Source organism: Polypterus senegalus, chromosome 10 (genome assembly GCF_016835505.1).
Source record: "Polypterus senegalus isolate Bchr_013 chromosome 10, ASM1683550v1, whole genome shotgun sequence".
Taxonomy (NCBI): Eukaryota; Metazoa; Chordata; class Cladistia; order Polypteriformes; family Polypteridae; genus Polypterus; species Polypterus senegalus.
This window is the reverse complement of record NC_053163.1, coordinates 102,095,382-102,122,120: the sequence shown is the minus strand read 5'-3', so window position 1 is coordinate 102,122,120 and position 26,739 is coordinate 102,095,382. Positions and strand designations below refer to the sequence as shown.

Here is a 26,739-nt window from a genome sequence, read left to right as displayed (position 1 = left end):
AGCAAGTTAAATGCTTTGTTTTGTATTTGATCTTCAATGTGCTCTATGTGTGTGAATCACTACGTGCTTCCGTTCTTTCTCTTTCTCCGACAGGACACAGAATCCATTACATTTGTGATATTACAGCTCTCTGAATAATTAAAAACTGAGATGTATACGTGATATCATTTTCATGATGATTGGAATGAAAGCATGTTATTAAACATGTGAACACGGTGACGCAGTGATTGTTCATGTCTCACACAAGATGCTGCTGTGCCATGCGTGACCTTCGATGAAATAATTTATTGTAGCAGTACTGTCTCTTTCAAACGTACTAACCTCCAGTGCCTGTCCTTACTTTTCTTTCTCCAAATACCCAATCGCCACACAATCAGCTCTGTAATAGACGTTAAGCCATCTGTAAGCTTACGATGATTCTTCAAAACTTTTAAGGAACATTGAAATATCTAATTAATAATGAAATATGTGTTTAATTATTCTATCCGTCTATCCTTCCAGTGTCACGCCAACCTCAGTAAATATACAGCACAAGGCAGGGACAATACGTGAACTTGCTAGCGCTGCGGCACCGTGTCCTCACATGTTTATTTATTAACAATACAGATTATTTAAATGAAGTTAAAGTTTTATCTGTATAATATAATCAACATATTTTGCTGTATTTCATCTTAAAAATGATATTGTCATCAAATGTAAATACATGCTTTATAAAGTGACGCAGGCTGTGCAATATTATAACTGTAGTGCAAGTTTACAGTGAGGTGATAGTACCTATAAGTACAAACAGTTCTACAAGGTGCAATTGATTGAGTGCGTTTATAGCTCTTAGGATGAAACTGCGAGGTCTATACAGGAAAGGCTTTGAAACATTTTGCAGTGGCTGAGACAGCGTGTGCTTGATGCTGTATACCGATAATTCTCTTTCTGATCAGCTGCTGCTGTGATTCCTCACTCAGATACAGTGATATAAATACTCTGAGTGGTGCAGTGAGAGTAATATGGAAAAAGATGAATCGCTGTGGCAACCCCTAACAGGAGCAGCTGAACGAAGAAAAAGAAGAAGAGGAAGAAGGTGCAATAAGAGTAACAACGCTAAAGCAGTTATGGCATTTGGAATACTATGGCCATTACCAGGGCCATTATATTGTTACAGGTTAATTACAATCAGATGCATTATACTAATAAACAATATGCAGTTAGTTTCAGTGTATTTATAAAACTGTGTCAAGAATGTGGTTCTAAGGAATAAAGGGTAACCACACATGCTGGGTGCCACCAGTCTGCAAAATCGAGTGGAGAACTTGCGTACGACAGGGTATGAGGTACCGTGGAAAAGTGCGTGGCTTTACGCCAAGTGTAGGTTTTGTACATCGCGATTTGAACGTGGAAATGTTCTTCCACAACATTTCTGTGCGTACGCACCGTTTATACATGAGGCCCCTGCAAGGGCCAACTTGTGCCGAGTCAGTATCATAGTCTAACATTCCACAATGAAGTTAAAACAAACACTGTTAGTAACTCTGGGAAAAGGTGATTGAAAAGCATAAATCAGGGGATGAAGACAAGAAAATATGAGTCACTGACTATATCTTGGAGTCCAGTTAAATCAATCATTAAGAAATGGAAAGAGTATGGCTCAGGTGTAAATCTGCATGGAGCAGGCTGCCCACAAATTTACAATCAACAAAGAAGAAGACTAGTGAGGGACCTATGAGAACACTAAAGGATTACAAGGTACAGTGGTAAGAAGTTAAGGAAAAATTACACCTTTTATTGGCTAGCTAGAAAGATTACAATATGCAAGCTTTCAAGGCAACTTAGGCCTCTTCTTCAGGGAAGGTGTAATAAGATGCAGTGGGTAAGACTAGAGAGACTGTGCAGACAACACCAGTTGCAGATTTATGAAAGAGAGGCAAAGAGAAAGTTACTCTTATGGAAAATGCACAGACAGTGTGCCAGAAAGTCCATGGGGACCTCTGAAGTCAGTTGGAAGCAAGTGCTATGGTCTAAAGGAGCTGGTGGTGGATTTTAGGAGGCCCAGGCCCCTCATGGACCCCGTGATCATCAGAGGTGACTGTGTGCACAGGGTCCAGACCTATAAATACCTGGGAGTGCAGCTGGATGATAAATTGGACTGGACTGCCAATACTGATGCTCTGTGCAAGAGAGGATAGAGCCGACTATATTTCCTTAGAAGGCTGGCGTCTTTCAACATCTGCAATAAGATGCTGCAGATGTTCTATCAGACAGTTGTGACGAGTGCCCTTTTCTACGCGGTGGTGTGCTAGGGAGGCAGCATAAAGAAGAAGTACACCTCATGTGCTCCTGTCAATCATGGAGAATCCACTGCATCCACTGAACAGTATCATCTCCAGACAGAGGAGCAGCTTGACAGACTGAGGAGATCGTTTCTCCCACACACTATGCGACTCTTCAATTCCAACCGGGTGGACGACATTAACATTATACAAAGTTATTGTCTGTTTTACCTGCATTTTTATCACTCTTTAATTTAATATTTTTTTTATCAGCATGCTGCTGCCCTTTGGGATTAACAAAGTATTTATTTATCTATCTATCTGAGATTTTTGGCCCTCAGACTAAATGCTATGTTTGAACACTGCACATTCCCAGAAATACACCATCATGCTGCGAGGACACTCTTCTGTAAGTTCTGGAAGACCTTATTAGTGTAGAGAGTAAAATGTTTGCAGTAAAATATGGGGAAACTTCATGTAACCTACAACTTGGGACAGAATTTTTTTGTCAGCAGAACAACATCCTCAAGCAAAAGGCCAAAGATTCACAGAAATGGCTTAAATCTTACAATGTTCATGTTCTGGAGTGGACGAGTCAGAGTCCAGATCTCAATCCAGTTCAGAAGTTATACATGGGCATGAATAAGGCTGTTCACTCGTGATCCCCCTCCCAACGTGACGGGTTGAGCAGTCTTACAAAGAGGAATGGGGTAAACTGCAGTGTCCAAATGTGCAAATCTGATGGAGACCTGTGCACAGATGCAAGCCTGTCATGGCTGCCAAAGGTACTTCCACTAAGTAATGAATTGAAGGTGGTGAATACTTGCAAAATTTTGTGTTTTATATTTGTATTTAAAAAAGTCAGATTAAATCTATTTTGATTGAATGTTGTATTAAAAGTAAAATGTGAAAACTTTTCAAAGAGGTGAACACTTTTTGTAGGCACTGAAGAGAAATGCCAGAAGAAGAGTGCAGATAGACCAGAAATTGAATAAAAGCAAGGGTTCGAAAGGTTAGTAAAACCAGAGGGCACCAAATTGCATCCCTAGATATCTGGTGGCCTGTGACTGTTTTGGAATTCGTCTGTACGCTGGCATAAATGACCACTCTGGGCCATTTTCAGGTTGAATGCAACAGATGTATTGGAATGAGCAGGGAGGGAGTGCAGTCAAAATGTAACGTTTGGTGTCTATAACTAATTTGTTTGTTAGAACGTAGACCAGGCACCTTTCGGTTAAAATATACATGCAGTTTACATGACTCTCTAATTAAAACTTACTTCTCCAAAGCACTTTAGCCATTTTATACAGATGCCAAATGGCCAGTACAGTATCTCTGACTCCAGCAAGCCTCTTCCACTGAATTCATCTTCCTTAGTCACATCCACTGGTGGTCCATGGAAATCTCAAGTAGAAAAGACCTGGAAAAGTCGGAACTGGTCGTCTACGTTCACCCTCAGCTCTTCAAACATGAGGAAGGTGCTCTATAAATAAAATGCATTCTTACCCTGCAGCTCCAGTTCTCCCAGTGAATGCTGCACATGGAATTTTTTGTCAATCTTACGAAACAAACTGACACAGAAAGTGAATTTGCAGACATTTTTAATAAAAACCCCTTTTTTAAATTGCATTTCTTTGTAATCCAATGTACCACTAGTATAACACAGTTCTCTTTCAGAGACATGGCCATACTAGCTCTTACAATATTATTATTTTTTTACAGACATGAAACATTTAAAAACAACATAACTACTGTTTAAAGTTTTGTACATTACATATTACTGTTTTAATATAAAATAAACATACAATATGCAGAATTAAAAAAATAAAAAACATACAAAAAGAAAAAAATAAAAAGCAAAACTTGTGCAACACTTTTTGAAGTACAAAGCAAAACAAGCCAGATACTTTTATTTATACATAAAGCGATAAAAATCAACCCTTACAACTTTACAATATTAATCAACAGGTCAACAGTTATCCCGCTCTGTACAAAAACAGACTAGCTAAAAACTTTACAAGGATAGCATGCCTGAACAAAGACATCTCGTGTCGTTGCATTATATTTTTACAACCTTTTTCAAAATTGGCAACTCCACCACAGTCAAAGGAGCTGGAATGAAGGGAACCTTCTTCAACTGAAGAAATGGTGTCGTATCATTTTCGAACGGGGCAAGCTTTGCCTGCCCTGCTTAATCTAAATGCACGGAATTCACTGCACAACAAGAAAGACAAGTCAGAATACTTTTTTTTTTTTAAATAGTTATTGCATTTTATGCTGGTTGAATTAGAGTGAGGTGTGCAAAAAAAAAAAAAGACTGAAAGAAAAAACTGGACCTCACCTTTGGCAAACAACAGAAATCTTTCCCATCTTTATAGGGTGCATTTCATTGAATACTTTTGGGGCCAAACATAAGTGCATTTTAATACTGAAACACTCCGTTGATTTTACATTCATCGTTCTGAGCACTAGCACTGACTTATAGGACACACACAAAGTAAAAGAAAACACAATGGCGTAGCTTTGAATGGCCAAACCATTGATTTGTAATACGTTTCTCACCACTTTTGTTAATTCTTTTATTTACTATACATGTTATGTAGAAATCGGACCAGAAAAGAAGAGAAACCTTGTGGTGAAGCAGCAGCACTGCAATGCAAGTGGAGGCGTAAAAAAAAAAGGAAATTACAAAGGTTGAAAGTCAAAACACACAAATGGCTGCATCAACCATCATTAAACATACATAACACACACACACACACACTCATTCACACGGCACTCACTTCTCATTGCTATAACAGCAGTGAATGGCTAAAAGGCTAAGCATTCTTTACTGAAATAAGCACATCATTGATAATAAAGCGTCTGTCACACTTGGGACGTTAATAATGCTCGAGTACTTTGCGCAAGTTTTGAAATGTCTGTATTCTTCATGATTCCTTCATATTTATCTAAAGCCAGAAAATGGGTAAATAAAAGCCATCTATGTGCAAAACACACAAATAAATACCCAGGGAATCACTTCATAAAAGTGTAAGACAGCTTAATTGCTACTACATTTCAGGACCATAATGTTGAATGATTTTCCAACACTGGATTTTAATTAACTAACTGAACATTCTATATTTCATTAACCTTTAATAAAAGACTATTGCGATATATATATATATATATATATATATTTTTAAGATCCGTTGTCAATAAACAGCCATTAATATTAAATGGGTATGAGGCTGTAAACTGTCAAGTTTCTTATTAAGCATTGATTAGCGCTGAATTATTAGACCTTTAATTGACCAACACTGTATGTTGTTATATGTTAATTAAATGCTATTTGTGACATTTAATTTGCAGAGCTAATAGAATGTTTCCAGCAGGGAACATTAAATTAGAGCTAATTTTTAATGGTACACTTTTATATTAAAAAAGGAAAACAAACAAATGGGTAACAGATGAACTTCAAAAGGCACCAATCTACTTGTAATGTACCTGTCGAGAGACAGACAATGCCTAATGATGAGACAAAGGGCCCATTAAAGCACATAAAACCCATATGGTTTAATCACTTGATTTCTGGGGCATTCTGGAAGTGAACAAGGCTGTCGGCTTTTCGGTTTGAGTAAAGCATCCAATCAAAGGCAAGATTAAAAGGAATACTTTCTGTTCATTGATTGTTTTTCCTGATTTGTTTTGATGAATATGCCGGGTTGCATGCAAGAAGGGGCTGCCGGATTGTAAGTTTGCCAGCTGTAGGATACAGGCACCCACTTTAGTTTGGGCTCTGAAGAGTCTAGTCAACAGGTAGAGATGTGGACACCCTACAGAAAACCCGCAAGTACATGAGGATGACACGTAAAATTCTTAACAAGAAATTGCATAATATGAACAAATGATTCAAGAGCACAGAATCACTTTCATTGTTTTGCTTCCCCCGAGTTCTACGCTGAGCCAGGGTTCCTTCATTTTAAAGTATCCCTCCTCATTCAAGGGTCACTTCTTTGCTCATTGATTTTGTTCCATTCATCTGGAAGCCATGCCTAGGATGACTCTTCTAGCAAACACTCACTTATTTGAAAAAAGCTGTGGAAATCAGATATTTCCATCTAAATTACTGTGCAAGCATATTTAAGTATAGTTTTTTTTTTTTTTTTACCACAGTGTAATGAATATGAAAATACACTAAAAAGGAGAATACCTTGAGTCTTAATCAGACCTGCATAAATGATTCCAAAGGGAAAATCTCTAAATGCTGAACAACTTGCCAAATCTATTTTTGAACACATTTTGCAGGACCCTGTTCTTCACGGAGACCCATGGGATGCATGGAACAAGTTGCTGGATAATGTCATTGAAAACAGCACTTTGCAGATCGGGGTGGCGCAGTGGTAATGCTGCTGCCTCACAGTAAAGAGGTCGGGGTTGGCATGTTCACCCCGTTTCTGTGTGGACTTCCTCAAGGTGCCTGGTGTTTACTCCCACAGTCCAAAGACATGCAGGTTAAGTGAACTGGCAATGCTAAACTGGCCCTAATGTGTGGTTGGTGGGTGTTTGTGTGCTCGCCTCGTGATGGACTGGCACCCTGTCCAGGATTTGTTCCTGCCTTATGCCCTATGCTAGCTGGGATAGGCTCCAGCAGGACTATGCGGGCTAGAAAATGTCTGACTGACTGACTTCACATCTCAACTTGTCAATATTTTGGAAAATAAAGCTGTGTTGGGCCTGTCATTGTCCAACTTAGAATCAGCATTTTAAAGAAGAATGAAATTTAGAAAATAGAAATGCATAATATTAACTTTTTGAATATACAGAGATATTTTTATGCATATTTTGGAAAAAGGATACGTTGAACTGATTCCTTAACCACTGATACTCAAAAGATGTGCCTTTTTATTTCATGTGTCAGAAATTAGGAATTACAGTGCTTATATTTTGTTTTACACTCTTGAATGGGTGAAAGAAGGTGAAAGAAATTCCCAAAATGAGATAATCTTTGTTCTTAATGTAAGGTTCTTTTCAGAAAAAATATAGTGTGCGAAGTATACAGTAATTTTAGTTTAGATTGCCAGACTATGCTGGCTCCATTTGTATTATTCATAATGCTTCTGGGAAAAAATAGAGAGAATCATCTCCTTTTTAAGTGCAGTGTGTGACAGTTGCCAACAATTGTTTGTTTGCTCTCATTTCCTTTGCAGGTTGCTTTAAAAGATAAAATGAGACTTGCCAGCTTCGCTGTTCTCAGTTCCTCAGCTTTAATTGTTTTGAGATACAAGTAAAATAATCACAGTGCTACTAACTACTGACCCGAAAGCACCTTTTACAACAAACAAACCTGATTCTAGTACAGGGGGTGTCACAGTGGTTATTACCGCTGGCCTGAGGGGCCTGAGTTGAAGGTGAAGTTTGTAGTTACTTCCTGTATTTGTTTGTTTATTTAATATTAGATCTTTAGCACATTTATTGAGTTTAGTCAATACCCCTACTGGGTGGCTGCTTCAGAGTCTCAGCATGGAGTTTTCATAAATAAGCTCCTTGTGTCTGTGTGAGTATTTTGTGGATGCTCTGTTTTCCTCCTACATCCCAAACATGGACATGTTGGTTTTACTGACACTTCTCAATTGGCTCGATGTGTGCTGATGGGGCCTTTCTGTGTGTGCGGCCTTCCAAAGTTGATTTCTGTCTCACATCTGATACTATGGTACCTGTGAAACAATATATATTAGTAACCAGTGTTGGGGAATGCTATTTCTCAGGGCAAGTTAGCTACATTACTCATTACTTATACAGTTACTTACTAATGGGTTGCAAACAGTGTGTTGCTTTTTATTATTTTGTATGAAAAACTGCCGTTTCACTGCCCAGCATTTGTTATTAAATCATAAGCCTGCATATGGAAACTGATGAGAAAAGCAGTCAAATTTGATCATTTTCTTGTGTTTTATAAATATGTGTTAGTCCTTCATGGGCGGGACGGTGGCACGGTGGGTAGCGCTGCTGCCTCGCAGTTAGGAGACCTGGGTTCGCTTCCTGGGTCCTCCCTGCGTGGAGTTTGCATGCTCTTCCTGTGTCTGCGTGGGTTTCCTCCCACAGTCCAAAGACATGCAGGTTAGGTGGATTGCCGATTCCAAATTGGCCCTAGTGTGTGCTTGGTGTGGGGGTGTGTGTCCTGTGGGTGGGTTGGCACCCTGCCCAGGATTGGTTCCTGCCTTGTGCCCTGTGTTGGCTGGGATTGGCTCCAGCAGACCCCCATGACCCTGTAGTTAGGATTCAGCGGGTTGGAAAATGGATGGATAGTCCTTCATGTGCTGTAAAGCAAATAACATCCATCCACTTTTGCCATCTTCAAAGATTCAAGGTATGAACACTGGTCAGTGTATCACCAGATCACACTGTTTCAAAATATCTATAGAAAACACGTACATTAAAATTAAACGGTCACTTTATTTTTAGGCTTCTGTTACTGGACTGTACACAGCACACTCTATTCTACTTGGCTGTGTGACTGAGCCCTGCGAAGAACCGGCATGTCACCCACCACATTTGCTTCTTGCCTTGCACCCAGTGCTGCTGTTGTAATCACTACCTCCCTGTGACCCTCAACTCAGCTGAAATACATTTACTCCTCAGCATATGTCAAATTCAATATATACTTGAAACTTGAGTTCAGTCCTTCTCTCTTGATTGCACATTACGCATGTGCTTTACCTCTCTCAGACAGCCGGAGCACACATGATGTAACACATCATTCTACTGAAGAAGTAAATGACATAGTCATTTTTTTGGTTTGTTTTGGAGAGAAGCTTCAGTAGTATTTTTTTTTAAGTATTACAGGTTTTTTTACTTTGATAAAATAAGTACTGCATTATGTTATTTTCAATTTGTCACCATGCAGCCACCTGTGATGACATAATGAAGGCAGGTATCTCAGCTGTCCATGAGACCAACTTCATCATGTGAAGCATGAAAACTGAGAGGACTGAGTTAGAACATTTATGTTAGGTAGAATGACCAATGGGGTCTGGTGTGATCTTTTGCTATTGGAACCCCTGCAGATTTTGTTTTGCTTTGTTTTGGTTTTCGTCCAGCCTAAATCGTGTTTTCCTTTCTTTTTTATTTCTTGTTTTTTTCTGAACTCCCAGCCATCTGATCTTACCTTTTTGGTTTTTTTTTAGTTCTTATATATTTTTTAATATTACTGCCTAATCTTAATTGTTTTTCTTTTCTTGTAATATACTCCTTGCTATCCTGTAAAGCACTTTCAGCTACATTGTTGAAATGAAATGTGCTATAAATGTTGTTGTTGTTAAACAGTAATCTGACTGCATAACATGTTACTTTTAATATGTTATCTCCAACACTGTTGGTAACTTCATAGGAACTGCAAATCTGTGAGACAAACTTAAATCTGTAATACATACAAACATACTATTTCTTAAATCTCCAGTCTAAAGGTGGGTAAATCTACTGGTTAGGTTTTACTAAACACGTTCCTGCATCTGCATCTGAATTTTCCCTTCTGTACTTCTCATTGTAAGCGCATCACAACTATGTAGCCGGAGCTCAAGCAGGGCAGTATTAGGCTCATTTACATGGCTGGAAACTTTGCTGTAACTAACGGCAGCAACACTTGGCCTCATGGCATTAAACATCTGTAGCCAAAGAAGACACAATAAAAGGAAACATTATCCACCGTTAAGGCTCATTTTAATTTTAAGCATTAAAATGAATACCTTGTGATCTTTAACACTGTTATTACTCAGTATACGTACTGAAGTTTGCTGATTTATTTTCATCATATGAGAACATCTTGGACACCCTCTGTGAACAGAAGAAAGTAACAACTGAATACCAGAAGGAGCAGTAAATCTTGTTATAGACAGCTTGTAAAATGCAGCCCTGTTTAAGCCTCCTGCAGTTCTTAATACAATTTTTTTTAATGAAAGGATATTTAAATTGCATTATCTAACAAGATAATCTAACTTGCACAGTTTGAAATAAAAAAAATACAAAATGTGCATCAGGATAATAAAAATACGAGTTTAAAAAATATTTTCAGGTACTTTACATGAAGTGGGACTATATACACTGTTGTATGCTCTTTTCCTTTGATGTGGACAACAAGAGTATTTTCTCAAGAATGTTATGCTTCATGATTAACAGCTATAAAATATATTTTTACAATTTTAAGGATGAAATCATTATCCTGTCTTCATATTTCCAGATAAACACAAGTTTATTATTCATATCTAAGACACAATTGTCTTATGCCAAAATATGTTTAAGTACTCCAATCCTGTTTCCTAACATGCATTTTTTCTTGGGTGTTATTTTACTTTGGATAATTAAAGCACACTTAAATTTCAGTTCTTCAAGCAGCAAAAAGGTTAATAAGAGATAACATATTGAAATGCAAAAATCAAACTAGATAACAATGCTTTATTAAATTTCATCAGATAGCCCCTGGATGGAACATTAAAGTGAAGATTTAGACTATGACTAGACTATGTCCCAAAGTTTTGACCCAATATATCAATATTTTGGAGTAAAAACTATAGCTGTGCTAATGAATTATACTTTCAGATGAGCATTCATTGGTTGTTAGCTTCCTGCACACAAAGCCCACCCCTACAACTATAGGCAAAATCAAACTAATCTGATTTAATTAGGGCACGTCACAGACTATTTGGAGCGTGTCACTGGTCATGTCACATTATGTGACTGGATTCACAGGAGTGCACCGCATACTGCCTCCAACTCTCTAAGATAATGCAAACGATATAATGTGACTAAAAATTTGCTGGAAAAGACATGTAATGTGATGTAGCTTTTAGCTGTCAAATGTCTGACTCACTCCCTATTTTACCCAATTCTCCCCTGCCCAGTGTCCTTTTCATCTTCTTTGGCCTTGAACCCAAATCCCCCGGTGCCACTAATACTTAAAGCAGATAATCAAACAAGCACATGTACACAGTAAGAGTGATTGTTACAGCTACTGGCACTTAATACATCTTCAACTTGGATGTGTGAGATAATGACACTTAAATATCCATGCAACACAAAAATTCAGATGCCCATTTAAAATGTGGATATTCAGTGAAGTCTGCTTCTGTTGCATATTATTAGAGCTTGAATGACATTTTACTAATTTTCCTTTTCTTCCATATGTACATTGTCTACATTGTGAACAACATTCTTCAAACTCGGCAATTAATTTGTTACAATTATTTAATGCAATCTCAGAAAATGATTCTCTTATACTTCATGCAGGTATCATTTTTTGCTTAGTGGTTAGTAGTTTGAGCTATTAGCATAACAATTATAACCTGTTTATCTAATGATTTTTCTAAACCAAAATTAAGGTAGTAAAAATTAGCAAAAAATGAATATGTACTGTTTTAACCTCAGGATTTTTAGGCACATTTACAATTATACTGGAAATACAAAATCATTTGAGGTCTTATTTTCTTGATTTTAACCTTCACTCATGCAAACTGGATGATTGTGTACATTTCTGGATTACAATAAAAATATGCGCACATCCAAACTGTCAATAAAGAAGTAGTCTTAACCAATTCAATATTTGTGTGCGATATGCGTTTCAGAGTTATCAATGAACCTGTCACTTTTATGCATCACCTACACCAAGTATTACTTTTTTTGCTTAAATATGATATTAAGAAAAAAAAAAAAACTTCAACTACTACCATTGCTTGTAATTTTTTTGATTATTGATTTTGTAATAAATTGGGCATCATCATAAATGCCAAATATCTAATATATAAATAAAAATATTTGATAGGTTTCATGTTTTCATAGTTGTAAAAATGGGATTCCCCATTGAAATCAAATTATTATAGATTAGAGAAATTGTTTTTGAGCACTTGATTAATTTCTTTTGTATTCTGAAATTACTGAGATGTACTGTGGTGATGATAATAAATAACTAATTGTAGACATGCCTCAAAGTCGTAATTTTATTACTCAAAGTTATTGTCTCCTTTTACATGCATTTTTATTACTATTTAATTTAATATTGTTTTTTGTATCAGTATACAGCTGCTGGATTATGGGAATTTCCCCTTGGGATTAATAAAGTATCTATCTATCTATCTATCTATCTATCTATCTATCTATCTATCTATCTATCTATCTATCTATCTAATGCTAGAATTTTTTTGTTCATTTATTTCTGATATAATAAGCTTTATCACAGTGCTACTGTGTTATATAAGCAATGTTTTGTGCCAAGGTGATCCTCCATTACATATTTTTTAGATGAATATTGCTAATAGATAGGTAGATAGATTTTATTTTTATTTTTTACTCTCACGCTTAGCACTTTCACTTTGTTACTAGCTGAGAGTTCAAGTTCGAATGAATACTGAATTTGGAATACTACAGAAAAATGTATGAAGTTACAGTTTTACATCAAAAACAAGACAGTCAAAAAAATAAAATATAATGGCTAAGCACTGCAATCCACCTACAGATTTTTCAAATGAAAACAACATAATCTGTTGCAGACATGTATGTTTACTGCAGATAAGATGTTATATGTCTTTTGAAATCTGTGCCAATATGGTGTTAATTAATAAACAGCTTTCCTTCAATGTAATATGAAATATGGATGGATCTTGAGCATTGCAGTGCGGTAAGGTATCATGTTCCCCATTAGGTTTTGCAGAGCTCATCTGATTAGAGACAGTAAGTGTAGATGGCAGTCTCCCCATGCAAAAGTCTATCTTAAATGTTCTGGATATCTTCATTTTTACATTTGCAAGAAGATTCAGCATTCATACCAATATTCATGGTACTCTATACATAATCACTAGTATATAATCTTTTAAGTGCCTAACGTGAAAACCTAAAGATTACAGACTAAATAAGGATGCATAAAGAGAAACATAAAGGAAAGCAAGCCATAGCAATGCATATTGATACTCATTTTTAAGAATATTACACATTATTTTTGGTGGCTTCAGAAGAAGTGTTGAACTGTAATCCTCACTTCTTACCTCTGACTTTCTGCACAGCTCTGCACATGTCAGCTAAGCTGCTGGTGCTTTAATTGTGGAGATACTCTATTTGAAAAACTTTGTAACTTTGAACTTTGTAAGTCACCTATAATTTAAATGATTGTTATAAAGAGTGGAATAACATTCGTCTTTAATTATTTAACATTAACACTGGAACAACATAAATAACAAAAGGGCCTTCATTTAGATTTTTTAGCTAAAAATTGCAGAATATCTTACAGTTTCACGCTTAATAATAAAATATGGACACTTATTGTAAAGTGGCACTACTTTCCCATTACTTCACTATTATTTGACACTAAATTTTGTGAAGTACAGTTTTTCCTCTTTTTTCTTCACTCTTTTCCCCCAGCTGCAAGTTCACTTGTGCCTGAAGAAGCACAGCATTGAGTACTGACGCACAAAGACATGCCGTGCTGCCAAGAATGAAAGATCGTTGAAGATCTCTCTTCTTTAGCAACTGTTTGTCATTCCAGGCATATTCAAATTCCAGCTGTTTCTTTTTTATTGGATACATAAGGCCATTAAATAGCTTTACTGTTTCTTGAGACCCTCATTAGGCAAAGTTAAATATTCCTAGATGAAACTGAACAGATCCACCTTACAGCGACAAACGTGCAAGGCAAGAATGCTGTGCTGCCTTTGCCAAACCCATGCCTGGCAATGTTAAACCTACTTTGTTTTACACTGGGCTCGCTCTGACTGAAAGTGCCAATGCTCTGTGCAGCAGAGATCCGTTTGCCAATGAAGCACAGATTTCCCTAACAGAATGAGTCCTCTTTGCGTGAGCGTTCAGCAGCTGTGCAAAAACCACTTGAAAATTTACAAACTGTTCCTGATAACTGCAGACAGTTGGTAGCAATGTGTGGGGAGGGGGGCAAAATTTGCATAACTAAGCAAAAATCTGGAAAAAGGAGCTGCACTCAAGCATAGTTTCATAACTGTATAACAAGTAAAAGTAAAGTACAAAACTATTATTTAATTAGAAAAAACTTAGGTTCCAGTTTTGCTAATGACATATTTGATTTTCAGGTAGAAAAATAGTCCTTAAAGTTTTATTATGTAGGTTAAAAAAGCTAAAGGTGGACCTTTACTGAGTGTAAAGTAATCCCTTGAAAAGTATAGCCTCGTGCTAATGGTTTGCATGCCCAGGTGACAAGTTGGATTTGTCTCCATGACATGGACTTTTGAGATTTCTGGCGCAACAGATTTGGTCAATCAGCTAACAGTAGTGGTCCTAATGATCAGCCCTGAGGTGTCCCTGCAGCAAGTCATTTTACTTCCAATTCATCTCATCATTTAATTAGCTGGTCTTTTGTTCCACTTATTTTGCATTCAGAAAAATGGAATAGTCTACAACCAATTTTGACGTTTGTGTTTTTCCCATGGCTTTAAGTGCTTTATTCTCTTTTGTTGTTTTCCTATTAATTCACTTTTTTTCCCTCTGGCCTTAATTACACACTAGTGTGCTCATTCGTACACAAAGTGTTAAATAACAATTCCTGGAAAAGAAGAATAAAAATAATGATCAAGGTGATGATAAAAAGCAAGATAAAAATACTGAATGATCTCCAGGTAACATAGGTAAATGCTTGTTCTGAATTGTTTGCCTAATTAAAGGCAAGGTTGGTTAGCATAAAACCTGCAGCCATAGGGACAGAACTTGAGAATCATTGGCTTACACAATGCCTCCGCACCTCTAAGATGGCCTACACGCTGTGATCTTGATTCTCTTTCTCGTGGATGCAAGGCTTCATCTGGCAAAGAAAATACTTAATTCTCTTTTCTATAAAGGTTATCTGATTATTCTGTATAAATGTGTGAACATTACCACCTCACCTGAGATGTGGTCAATTCGCCATCCTAATACTGCTTGTCTTTCTTTGTGCTTAATTAACTCATGCACTTATGCATCTAAACTTTTTTTAAAAGATTATCCTTCAAATTCTGAATTACAGAATAAAAATGGTGTCATTTTACAATAAATGAATCTTCAATAAAAATTATTTACAAATAAGAATGTTTTTGACGAATGCATCTTTACTTCTCCTGAAATGCATCAGACTATATATTTATAATGCTGTTTTGTTTAATAAAGTTTGAGAATAATACCAAAGTGATACTCCTAATTACTATCAAATATAATTTTTCTTTCTATGAACTGTAAACTTCTCCAAGTTTATTAAGTACATTTCTTTATACATTTAATTTTTTTTAATGCACTGAGAAATAAAAGAAACTATGCAAATTAACTTTACAAACACAATTGCATTGCTGCTTGCTGTTTATTCTTTTCCATGGACCTTTGCTAATTTGAAGAGCAGGGTGGTGAAATATCTTCTCTTAGTAGGCTGGAGTGTAAAAAAAATTAAAAAATAAACACAAATAGCTGCTAAGGAAAACTGCATTTCTAACAGTAAAACCAAGAACTGGAAAGACAGAGTTTAAGAAGAGGCATGAGAAGTCTAGAAATTCAGTAAATTATGTCGGATGGGATTGCAGTCTCCAATATGTCAAAAATAATTCTTTACTTTAAATTTAGAATGATTGGTCAGTATGAAACCGACACTACCAGCAAGACTAAACCAAAAAGTAGTCTACAATAGCCAAATCCTTGTCATGTACAGAGACTGGGTGGCGCGAGTGTGAAGTGGCTGTCGTGCCGCTTTAAATTAAAAAGATAATACAACCCTGTTATCTATATAAATCTGGAAAGATTGTAAATATGCAACAAAGACATGAAAACCATATTACAATAAAAAAAATAAATAACAAGAACAAGAGCTAAAATAAAGGGAGTATTCATTGAATGTAGCAACAATTAAGGCATGGAAAATGTAACCCTAGCCTACCCTAACGTGGCTCAGTGTTTTCAGAAGCCATATTGCACTCAGAGTTTGGCTAAAGCTAATTATCATTGCACCGCACAAGCCTCATAGCTTCAGTTGCAACTCACATTCAGCAATGGCACTGCCGCCTACTGAGAAGGTTAGGCAGTATCTGCAGAGCACAGGACAGAATACCCGCCTAGAAACCATCTATTAGAACAGCGATAAGGCATCCTCTGTAAGCATTCTTTCCAAAGTGTCTATTTTTTCTTACTGTAGTAATTGCACAGGAAGTCATTCTTAGAAGGAAGCAATGTTTTTGCTTATGTGCAAATAATATTTACAGAAATACTACTACTACTTCTGTTTCAAAGTATGGAATGCACACAGGTGAACATGCTGCTGTTTCCCTATGGAGTTGACTGGGCATCTCGGTTGAGGGGTTACGACTCCATATTTGCTCTTTTGTCATCAGGCAGTCCGCAGATACCCTGAACAAGGCACAGCCATACAGAAATATACTGAGACACTCACTTGCAATCTGTTACTATATACATTTAGGGACTGTCATCACAGAAATGTGGATAACAATAAAGTAAAACAAATAAATAAATAAATAAATAGAACGTGAAACTTGTCCAAATCAGATGCCAAATCTGCCTACATACAAAAAGATATTGAAGAGATTCTTTCCTGTTCATTTCTACTGCTGATTTGCAAGGAATTACATGTGTAAACACAGTTCATGATTTGAAAATCTACAAGGATTAAACAGAATGCCAACCAGCTGTCAGCTGGATATCACACTTATCTCAGGCATAAGGTACCTTCTTTGTGTATATATGTTTCCCACGTTGAGATTTACTATTTGCATAAAGAAAAACAAACGGTTTACTTGAATATCCTGGACTTTTTTTTTTTTTTTAACATCGTATAAAGATTGAAAACACATGAAAATCTGCTCTAAGTTTTTCTTCTACTGCCGGGAGGAATGCATAAAAAATGAATGCACCAATGCATCCAGTATCTGAAAAATTGAATAAAAAAGGGATTTGCACAGTTAAAAAGAACAGTTATATTTTACAAGTTTGTAAAGCATTGTTTTTTTTTTTTTTTTACAGAAGCAACTTTTTGATTACATGCAAAATAAAACAATAATAAAAAAATGTTTTGCCACTTTGACATGCTCAAGTTTGACAAGGTGGATGGCACCCCCCAAACCACAAAAGACCATAACGTCCGCCTGTATGCTAGAGAAGGCCCACTGAGAAGCTTGATAAATATCAGGTGTGCCTTGGTTTTCCACAGTTTTAATTCATCATTGAATTTGTCGTTATTTTTTTTAATAAGAAAAAACCCTGATGGATATTGATTTGTTAGTTTTTACTCTAGTCTTTTCTCTCTTTGCCTGTTAACTGATTCAAGTTTCTTTGTTTTATAGAATAAACCAGAATTGGTCCCTGGAATTGTGCTAGCTGAAACAGGATACTTCCCCGCCATTAAACTCTTTAAGGTAAAGGGAATGGTAATGCAATGAAACCAAGTCGGGATCTTTAGGGAAAAACAAAATCTTATCTAATACACCAGTTGGGGTAGTGTTGACACTGCGTGAGCCAATGGACTCATAAGCCAGTATGATTAAGAGGAATGAGGATCAAAAATCCTGTTCAGAGTAGGCAACAATCCATATGGTTGTGATGTATACATGTAAATAGCTGCTAACCTTTATTTAGCTTTGACTTGAAAGTCATTGTTATTTTGCTTTAACTATGAGTTAGACAATTATGACCCTTCTTATTGTAGCGTACGAGTCAATCAGGTTACTCAAAGTCAACACTTACAAACTGAAGTAGAAAGCTTTTTCAAGATTTAACATTCATTGCAGTGAATTCTGCTATAAACAAAAACTGTTTAGAATAGATTTAAAAGCAGTTTGTCTAATATTTTTAATCCCAATACACGGTGCGCTTTTTTCAAAGTGCACTTGAATTACCATTAGTTATTAATATATTTCATTTAATAGTTTTAAGAAATGGCTAGAGATTACTTCAGGGCATTAACCTCATTTGTAAATTGGAAGAAAGAGTAAATCAGAGAGAGACAAGAGAATTTACCTTCAGATGGATAATGGCACACAGTGTCCACTGACACTGCTAATGTCCAATAAGCAAATAGCCAGGGTGCTGTAGGTAAGAAATGATGTGGTAGTGTGGTGGGGAGGAAGAGCATGTGTAGTGGACAGCCAGACACTCCAGATGATGTAATGGCCACATTGAAGTGGCAACTGACGTGCTGGCAGAGGTAGTGATGAAGATGCACTGTATAAGTTAAGGTGTAGTAGTCCAATCACTATAACAAGTGAGCCTCTATCCGGAGCCAATGAAGTCCTTGCCGTACGTAATGGACCAAGCTTGTCATGCTGCTGTGTAGTGTCAATGGTTCAAGAACAGAATCCAGCTCCCGAAAGAATTCTGTAAAAGAGAAAAAAGAAGGCATCTGTTAAGCTGGAAAATATATATTTAATTTCATTTTTCAGTTTGCATATTGGCAAATGTCAACTTAACCTTTCTAGACTAACTTAAAAGGCCAAATGTTCACTTTCATATCACTTCTTTAGAGTGGGTCCCAAGGGAATGTACTCAAAACACACAAAGACTCTGAAAAGCCCAAACACCAACAACACATACGTAGTATTAGTAGGAATACTTTCCTCAATACATTTTGGAAAAGCCCGCAGCTGAATGATCTCCATTACATTCCATTTAATACCTTAATTATCTGGCTAAGCTGAAACACAACCACAGTCTGTCTAAAGGTCCTGGGGCCTTTTCCTCCATTGGTGCATGCTGGATGTACAAAATGCTTTTGCTACAAACACCCCAATTTACAAATGTGACCAATTTGAGGAGATGTCTCCCTGGGTGACAAAAATGAAACCGTAATCATTCTTTGGAAAAGATACAGAAATTAATATTAAAAACCTCACTTGTCTCAGAGTCTCTTTTGGATTTAAATTTCAAATTTAAATTGAAGATCTGTCTCTTTGCTTTACATTCAAAATCTGACATTATAAAAAGCTCTGTTTTCCATCTCACCTTCTTTACTTTTTTCTGCCCTTTTCGCATTCACCATTGCAAATGGCTTTACTGGTATGCCAATATTTTCTCTTTTCACTTTTTTCTGTTTTGTATTTTTGCTTTGTTTAATTTCCCCTGTCATATGGTAAATTACTTGTAAGAAGGTGTACTATTCAGTATAATAGTTGCTAGACACAATCAATTAAGCCCAGTGTAAAAGATCTCCAGCTCAGGCTTATTATATATATCATACAGAACGTCTTGCTGTGCACTCTTCCTGATGTGATGCCAAATCAGCATGTTCACGTAATAATGTGAATTGAAAATCCAAGCCCAGAGATTAAGAGGTGACATGGGAGAAATGTTTAAAACTATAAAAGTAATTAATAAGGTCCATGAAACTTGTTACATTAGAAGGATCTCAAACAAGAATTTGGGACCTAGACAGATGATGGATATTGGTAGATTTTGTATCAAAGTTACATAGTTATTCTTCACACACAGAAAAAGATATACATGGAAGTTACAAAATATTAGATGGCAGTACTTTGGGAGCACTCAGGTCTTGCCTCGATGATCTGTTGCAAAAGTTAGATGAATGAGGTTTAATGAGCTGTATTTATTTGAATGGACTGTACTTGGCACAACATTTATTGTTAAGTTGCTATTGCATTGTGGCAGGTCCAAGCAGAGTGACAGAGATTTAATGTTCATATTTTTATGGAAATCAAAGAGGTCTAATCACTAATGACTGAAAGCAAAACATTAAAACCAAACAAAATCTTAAATAATATTTTTAAATGCTCACAGACTAGTCTTTCATGGGGTCTTTTGTAAGATTTTTCAGAATTTGTATGCCTTAACAAATATGCCACCCTCTTCTGTAATAGCAACATGAAGATATTATATGTCCTGCAATGTCAGCGCGTCTGACTATCAACAGACATTGTTGCTACATATATAAAAAAATAGGTTCCTAATATTGGCATTCTTATACTGTACATTTCCGTTATTGTGTTAATTTGAAATTGCATTTTTTATGTCCAGCATCTCCCGACTCATAACAACCAGAAAACCCCCACATATGAGTGTCTGTTTATGCTATTTATGCTGATCACAAATATGAAATTTTTCACATTTGATTCCTTGTCCAAGCACTCCAACAGCCATTCCCAGAAGTTTAAAAATGACAATTTTTAAACTTAAACATGTGAGGTATCTTTTCAGATTATTTAAGGTGTGGTCTTTGGTCGGCTTGTCATCCCGGCCAATACCCCCAGGCTGCCAGATGGAGCCCTCCCTGCAGTATGGAGGTGCCCCGAAGACCAGCAGGGAGTCATGGACAATGTAGTTTTTATACACAGCCCTGCTGGATACCACAGGGGCCACAAGAGGGAGCTGCAGGGAGGACCGAAGAGTCATATGTGCCCTATAACCCGGAAGTGCGTCATAGAAGGAGCGACGACAGAAGTGGCGTACTTCCGGTGTGAAGAAAAGGACTTGTACCTGACCCGGAAGTGATAAAGAATCACATGGACTGGGGATTGGGAACACTTCCGGGTCAGGGAGAATAAAAGGACTGTGGGAGCTCCCAGACGGCGAGCTGAGGTGGGTGGAAGGTTGGCAACGCGTCTGGGAGTGGAGGATTGTTTATTGTAGTGATTATTGTTTGGTTAAAGAGAATTGTGGAGGACAGGGTGCTTAGTGCACTGTGGAAGATAAATAAAGTCAACTTGTGGACTTTTATCTGGTGTCTGGAGTCTTGGACAGGGGTTCAAGGGAGCGATAGTGCCCCCTATCTGTCACAAAGGACAATGATTATGAATGTGATATTATTTTTGATTTTGATCATTTACTAGGGATGTAGCCCTCTATGGACCTCTATGAGATGGTGAAAAATGACAAATTTCTTTACAATCAAGAATATTTAGATTTTAAACATTTTAATTGAAGCATGTGTTTTAATATATCAAATACTTGACACCAACATTCTTATTTATAATGTACTTCTACCTCAAATTTAGACTATTTTTAATTTATTGTAAAAGAACTAACATAAACGGAACCAGGCTGAGGAAAAGTCACTTAGATTTCAAAATAAGAACTTGTAAGCAACATTTTGTCTGCAGCTGTACCATTTCATTGAGTTTACCCTCCCTATTGCATTAACCAAACCACTCGGACCATACAAATGTGCTACTAAAGCTACTAAAGCACTTTATTCTACAATAAACAGCAATGAGGATGAAATGCTAACCTAGATGATATGTTTTGTATCTCCACTACCTCAAACATACACTGTAGGTGTAGACTATGTTCTAATCTACATGCTCAACAGAACCTACTCCCACTTGGACAAAGCCGGCACCACAGTCAGAATGATGCTCTTTGGTTTTTCCAGTGCCTTTAACTTAATTCTGCCTCAAGGCTTTGCATCTTGATGCATTAATAAAAGAGACAACTGAGACTACAGGAAAGTTGAGGAGGACTGTATCTTGTGGTGCAGTGACAACAACCTGCAACTGAACATTAGCAAGACAAAAGAGCTGGTGGTGGACTTCCAGCGTTCCAACGGGCCTCTGAGGCATTTACCATTCAGGGGGACGATGTGGAAGTGCTACAGAGCTACAAGTACCTAGGGGTTCACATAAACGACAAACTGGACTGGTCTGACAACACAGTGGCGCTGTACAAAACAGACCAGACCAGACTGTGCTTCCTAAGGAGAATCAGATCTCCTGACGTATACAACAAGCTGCTGGAAATGTTCTATCAATCCACAGTAGCCAGTGTGGTGTTCTATGCTGCAATCTCTTGGGAAGCAACTTGAGCTCAAAAGAAGCACAATGCCTGAACAAACTTATAACAATAGTCACATTGCAAGCTGTTTTTGCAAAACAGGACGCCATCATAAAGTATCCCCCCTCTCCCCTCCTGGAGGCATCTATTTGAAGTACTTTTAGCTAGCGGCTCAATCCACCATGGGTGCTAAGAAGTGCCCACTGCTATCATGCAATTCAATGCTTGCTCCTGACATACCCTAAGTTAATTTTAAGATATCTACATGTATTTATTTACACTGAGTGGTTTAATACAGTGCATTATTTCTACAGTTGTTTTACAGAGAAACTTGATGGTGTCATCCAAAATGGGGGGGTCAATATTGTTTCATCATGTAGGGGTTGGGAGTCTTGGTGAAAAGGCCACTGCTCACCTAGAATGCCCTGATGGTGGATCTGTCCCTGAAAGAGGTGGAAATGTGAGGCCTGTTGATGAGTTTCAATTTATATTTAACACAGAACATTTATGAGTGCACTACTCTACTCACATCATCTTTCCATTTAAGTAAGCACAAGCTGAGTGAATGGCTCACTTCTTCTTCTTCTTCTTTCGGCTACTCCCCTTAGGGGTTGCCACAGCGGATCATCTTCTTCCATATCTTTCTGTCCTCTGCATCTTGTTCAATTCAATTACACCCATCACCTGCATGTCCTCTCTCACCACATCCATAGACCTCCTCTTAGGCCTTCCTCTTTTCCTTTTACCTGGCAGCTCTATCCTAATATCCTTTTCCCAATATACTCAGCATCTCTCCTCTGCAGATGACCAAACCAATGCAGTCTCGCCTCTCAAAGCACTGGATGTGACGAGGATGGATAGGATTAGAAATGAGTACATTAGAGGGTCAGCTCAAGTTGGATGTTTGGGAGACAAAGTTAGATAAGAGTTTTTATGTAAGAACTAGTGGCTATAAGGCTGTCCCCTATTCCACTATCTTTGGTCATGTAAAGCCAATGAGACATTATACGACGTCTAGTTGGAGGGGATGTCAAGTTTGACTACTGCAGATGCTGATATTGTCATTGGAGGATATCAGATTATGCAACTACATATTGCAGTGCATTTCAGATTAGATGAGTGCACGATGACTTTTCTGCAGTTTTTCACTTCCAAATTATTAAGAGTTTGACCCTTTTTTTGAGAGCCAATAATGTGCTGCCTGACAAAGTTAGAGCTGTACAAATGCTTCACAGACACAGAAAGTTCAGTTGCAATGTTAGACTTTTTTCTTTTTTCCATTCTGTTGTGGAACATAAAATATTTGACACCAGACAGATAAGTCTCTTATTCCTTGTAGCTGCCTTACATGCTTTGTACCTGTGGCTAAGCACTCACTAGTTGGAATCTCTCACATATGCAAAACCTTTGGGGCGAGCCACAGCCTGGTGGAGTCTGAGTATGTCAGACTACATGACCGCTGGTCACAGGAGCACACTGCAACTGCCTCTGACTCTCTAAAATTAAGTAAAAAAAGTCTGTGAATGAAGATCGCTGCACACATACTGTAATGTGACAAGATCTTCACCTGCACCTGCCTATTGTAGACGATCAGAGGAGGGCTCCATATTGTGGCGGAAATTTCACAGGGAAGCCTTCTTAAGTGAAACAAAGCAAGAAACAGAAATGCAAATGAATGCACAGTTACAACAGTTACGATGGATTTCAGCTGTATTCATAAATATTTAAACAATATAAAATAAAAAGTAAGTATTAATATGTCTGTAAACAATATTTTATTCTTAGAGAAACTGTAGCTGCTGTCTACAAATATAAAGCAAGCATTCATTTGAACACTGGCGTATTGATTTTGTTGGATTTAAACATTCATCCATTTACTGAACCCACCTAATCAATTTGCGGTTGTGGATGGACAAAGCCTAACCCAGCAATATCAGATGTGGGGAAGGAACTGTCCCTGAAAAGGGTGCCTGCCCAATGAATGGCACAATTACTCAAGGCATTTTCAAGCTGCCAGTCAAACCCACTGGCATATCATTGAGATATGGGAGGTAAACTGGAGCAGCCAGGAAGAAAATGGCACAGAGAACATGTAAAGTCGACATGGTGAGACTTAAATACAATCTCCAGGAGTAAGAGACAACAGCATAGCTATTGAATCATTGTGCTTCGACTTAGTAAACGTGTATAGTGAAATAATAATAAAATGAAAGCTACTGTGTTTAAATTTAGTAAAGACTTATAAACTCCAGAGTTGTAGAGTTTGGTGTTGTTTGAGTTGAAATTGTCAAAAATTGTGCCATTGTATATAACTAGAGGAATAAAAAAAAAGATTTTTGGAAGAATTTCCAATTATGCAAAACACAAATGTTCATTGGTTCTGAAAGACAAAATCGTTTTCCGGCAGACATAAAATTCAGTGAAACAATTCAGAAAGTAATTACAGTGGTCAGCTTTACTTAAAACAGAATCATGATGAGACAATCTGCACCTTTATTAAGCTGTGGATCTACCAAATGAATATCCTGTGCTCAGTAAATCAGCTGATAAAGGAATTTTAATCAGATATCTTTTTAATGGATAGTAAGTGGTTAGGAAACACACTTCAAACTTGATTTGCAATTTGAAATCCTCCCTACTGCTTCTTATAATCAATAATTTCACTCATTACTGTGAAAAAATACGTTAAAGGTCCTATTACTTAATCTCTGTCACTGCACAAGGAACAGATGAAATCTTTTGCTTTGTCTTTTAATGCATCAGGATTTAATGGATGATAATTGCCCCTCCAGTAATTCTGAGAAGTTAAAAGTATGTGGCTTGGGTTTCATGTAGACATCAGTGCCTGATTATCTGCAGTTGATTTTTCTCTTTCTGTGAATGGAATTTGTACTCAGACACCAGGCGCTTTCTGAAACATAACAGCACTGGCCTGAGGGGTTATTAATTTATGAAGCAGTCTTCTCCTTTGAAGCCTTCTCTTGCTCAGTGTCTGTTTTCCATTTTGTGGTTTATGCTTTTTGTTTTTGGCATTCTCATTTTCAAATCTATCAAACATGATTACCTTAGATTAAATTAAATGTATCTGCATCTGCACACATTGATATATAACAAAATAGGTTACATCAACAATTAAAGGAATGTATAAAAGAATATTATTTTTTCAAGCTTCCTTATCTGTTATCTAATCAGACATCTATATCTTTGCAAATCCTGAATGCACCTTCAAAACCGACTACAAAGAACATGACCATTAGTGATTATTTCATTAAACAAACTGCCCTCTTGGCCTCCTCAAGAGTGCAACATCCCACTGAACTTTAGATTCTGCTTTTCATAAACAATGTCTTCATAACAGCCTTTTGCCTAAACATCAGGATGCAGCAAAACTTAGGGAGACACCAAGCAGACACATTAATGCTAGTTATGTAAGCCAAGCAATGCAATTTCAAGGTAATGTCAGGGCAGACATTACTGAAGAATCTGGAATAAAAGTAACACTAGTTGAAAGACCATGGATGAACAGGAAAAGCAAGATGCCAAATCCCACACAGATACTCCTGTCTAACTGTCTAGCAGAGCTGTAATCAAGCAAAAACACAGCAACACATTTCACTTTGGCTAAATGTACTGAATTGTGCAGAGATGAAATATTTGAAGTCTGTTAACCATGCATCATGCAAAGCCAATGTGCAGGCCAGACAGGAGGACTGAAGTACATAAGATGAAAGCCCCTGGCACATGCTGCATTATCATAAGCTTCAGTGTGCTGAAATTAAAAACTAAATTTTCCTATATTTAAACTTACTTAGAGATTGTATGTTTTTCTATTTTCAGGTGTTTAGTATTATGGCACCCTACTCAACATGCTTCTTCTTATAATAAAATGTCGGGGGACTTATCTGGCATGGTTGAGATCTTAGATGGAACAAGTCTCACTCAGGCACACACTTTGACTCAGTCAGAATGCACTAATTATGAGCTGCCAAATAAATCGTCATGAAGATGTTTGAACTCTAGAAGATACCTGGAATATCCACAAAGACACAGGATGAAATGAAAATTCTACAAAGACACTGAGCCAAAATCTAACCTGCTTCTCTGGAGCTTTGAATCAGCAATGCAAAAAGATCCAAGTCTATGCTGTCCATGTGTAATATGTAAAGTAGGGAGCTGGAATAGCATTAAAAAGAAAATGGGCATAAAGAGGCAGGATATGAGGAAGGCCTGGTCAAACCCTTCTGGCTAATTCCAAACTAGTGGCAGGAGAAGAGATATCGAGAGTAAAGAGATCACAGAGGGCAGTGTGCCCTGTAAGCTTAACGTGCATCACAGGAAAATTAATGGACGGAATTATTAGGGATAAGATTGAGCAGCATACGCCACGTACAGTAGTTTTTTCTGAATAGTCAGCATGGGTTCAGAAGAAGTCATATTTTACAAAAATGCTGGAATTCTATGAGGAGGCAACAAAAGGATATGATTAAAGAGGAGCTTATGATATTATTTATCTTGACCTTCAGAAAGCATTTGATAAGGTGCCACATGAGAGGTTGGGCATCAAACCAAAAGAAGTAGGGGTTCAGGGTGATATTTATAGATTGGTGTAAAATTGGCTTAAACACAGGAAGCAGAGGGTGATGGTGCGAGGAACTGTTCAGAATTGGCCGATGTTAAAAGTGGTGTTTCACAAGGGTCAGTGCTAGGGCTGCTGCTATTTTTAAATATATATAAATGATTT

The 26,739-nt window shown here is 37.2% G+C and overlaps 1 protein-coding gene across 1 annotated transcript in view; it reads right to left on the bottom strand.

The window, feature by feature from the left end:
* Positions 1 to 12,379: 12,379 nt before the first annotated feature.
* LOC120538215 (AF4/FMR2 family member 2-like) overlaps positions 12,380 to 26,739 on the bottom strand; it is a 92,520-nt gene continuing 78,160 nt past the window's right edge. Inside the window, exon 13 of the mRNA XM_039767669.1 lies at positions 12,380 to 18,593. Coding sequence (XP_039623603.1) covers positions 18,472 to 18,593 — 122 coding nt within the window. The 3' untranslated portion in view covers positions 12,380 to 18,471. The remainder of the gene's footprint in view (positions 18,594 to 26,739) is intronic.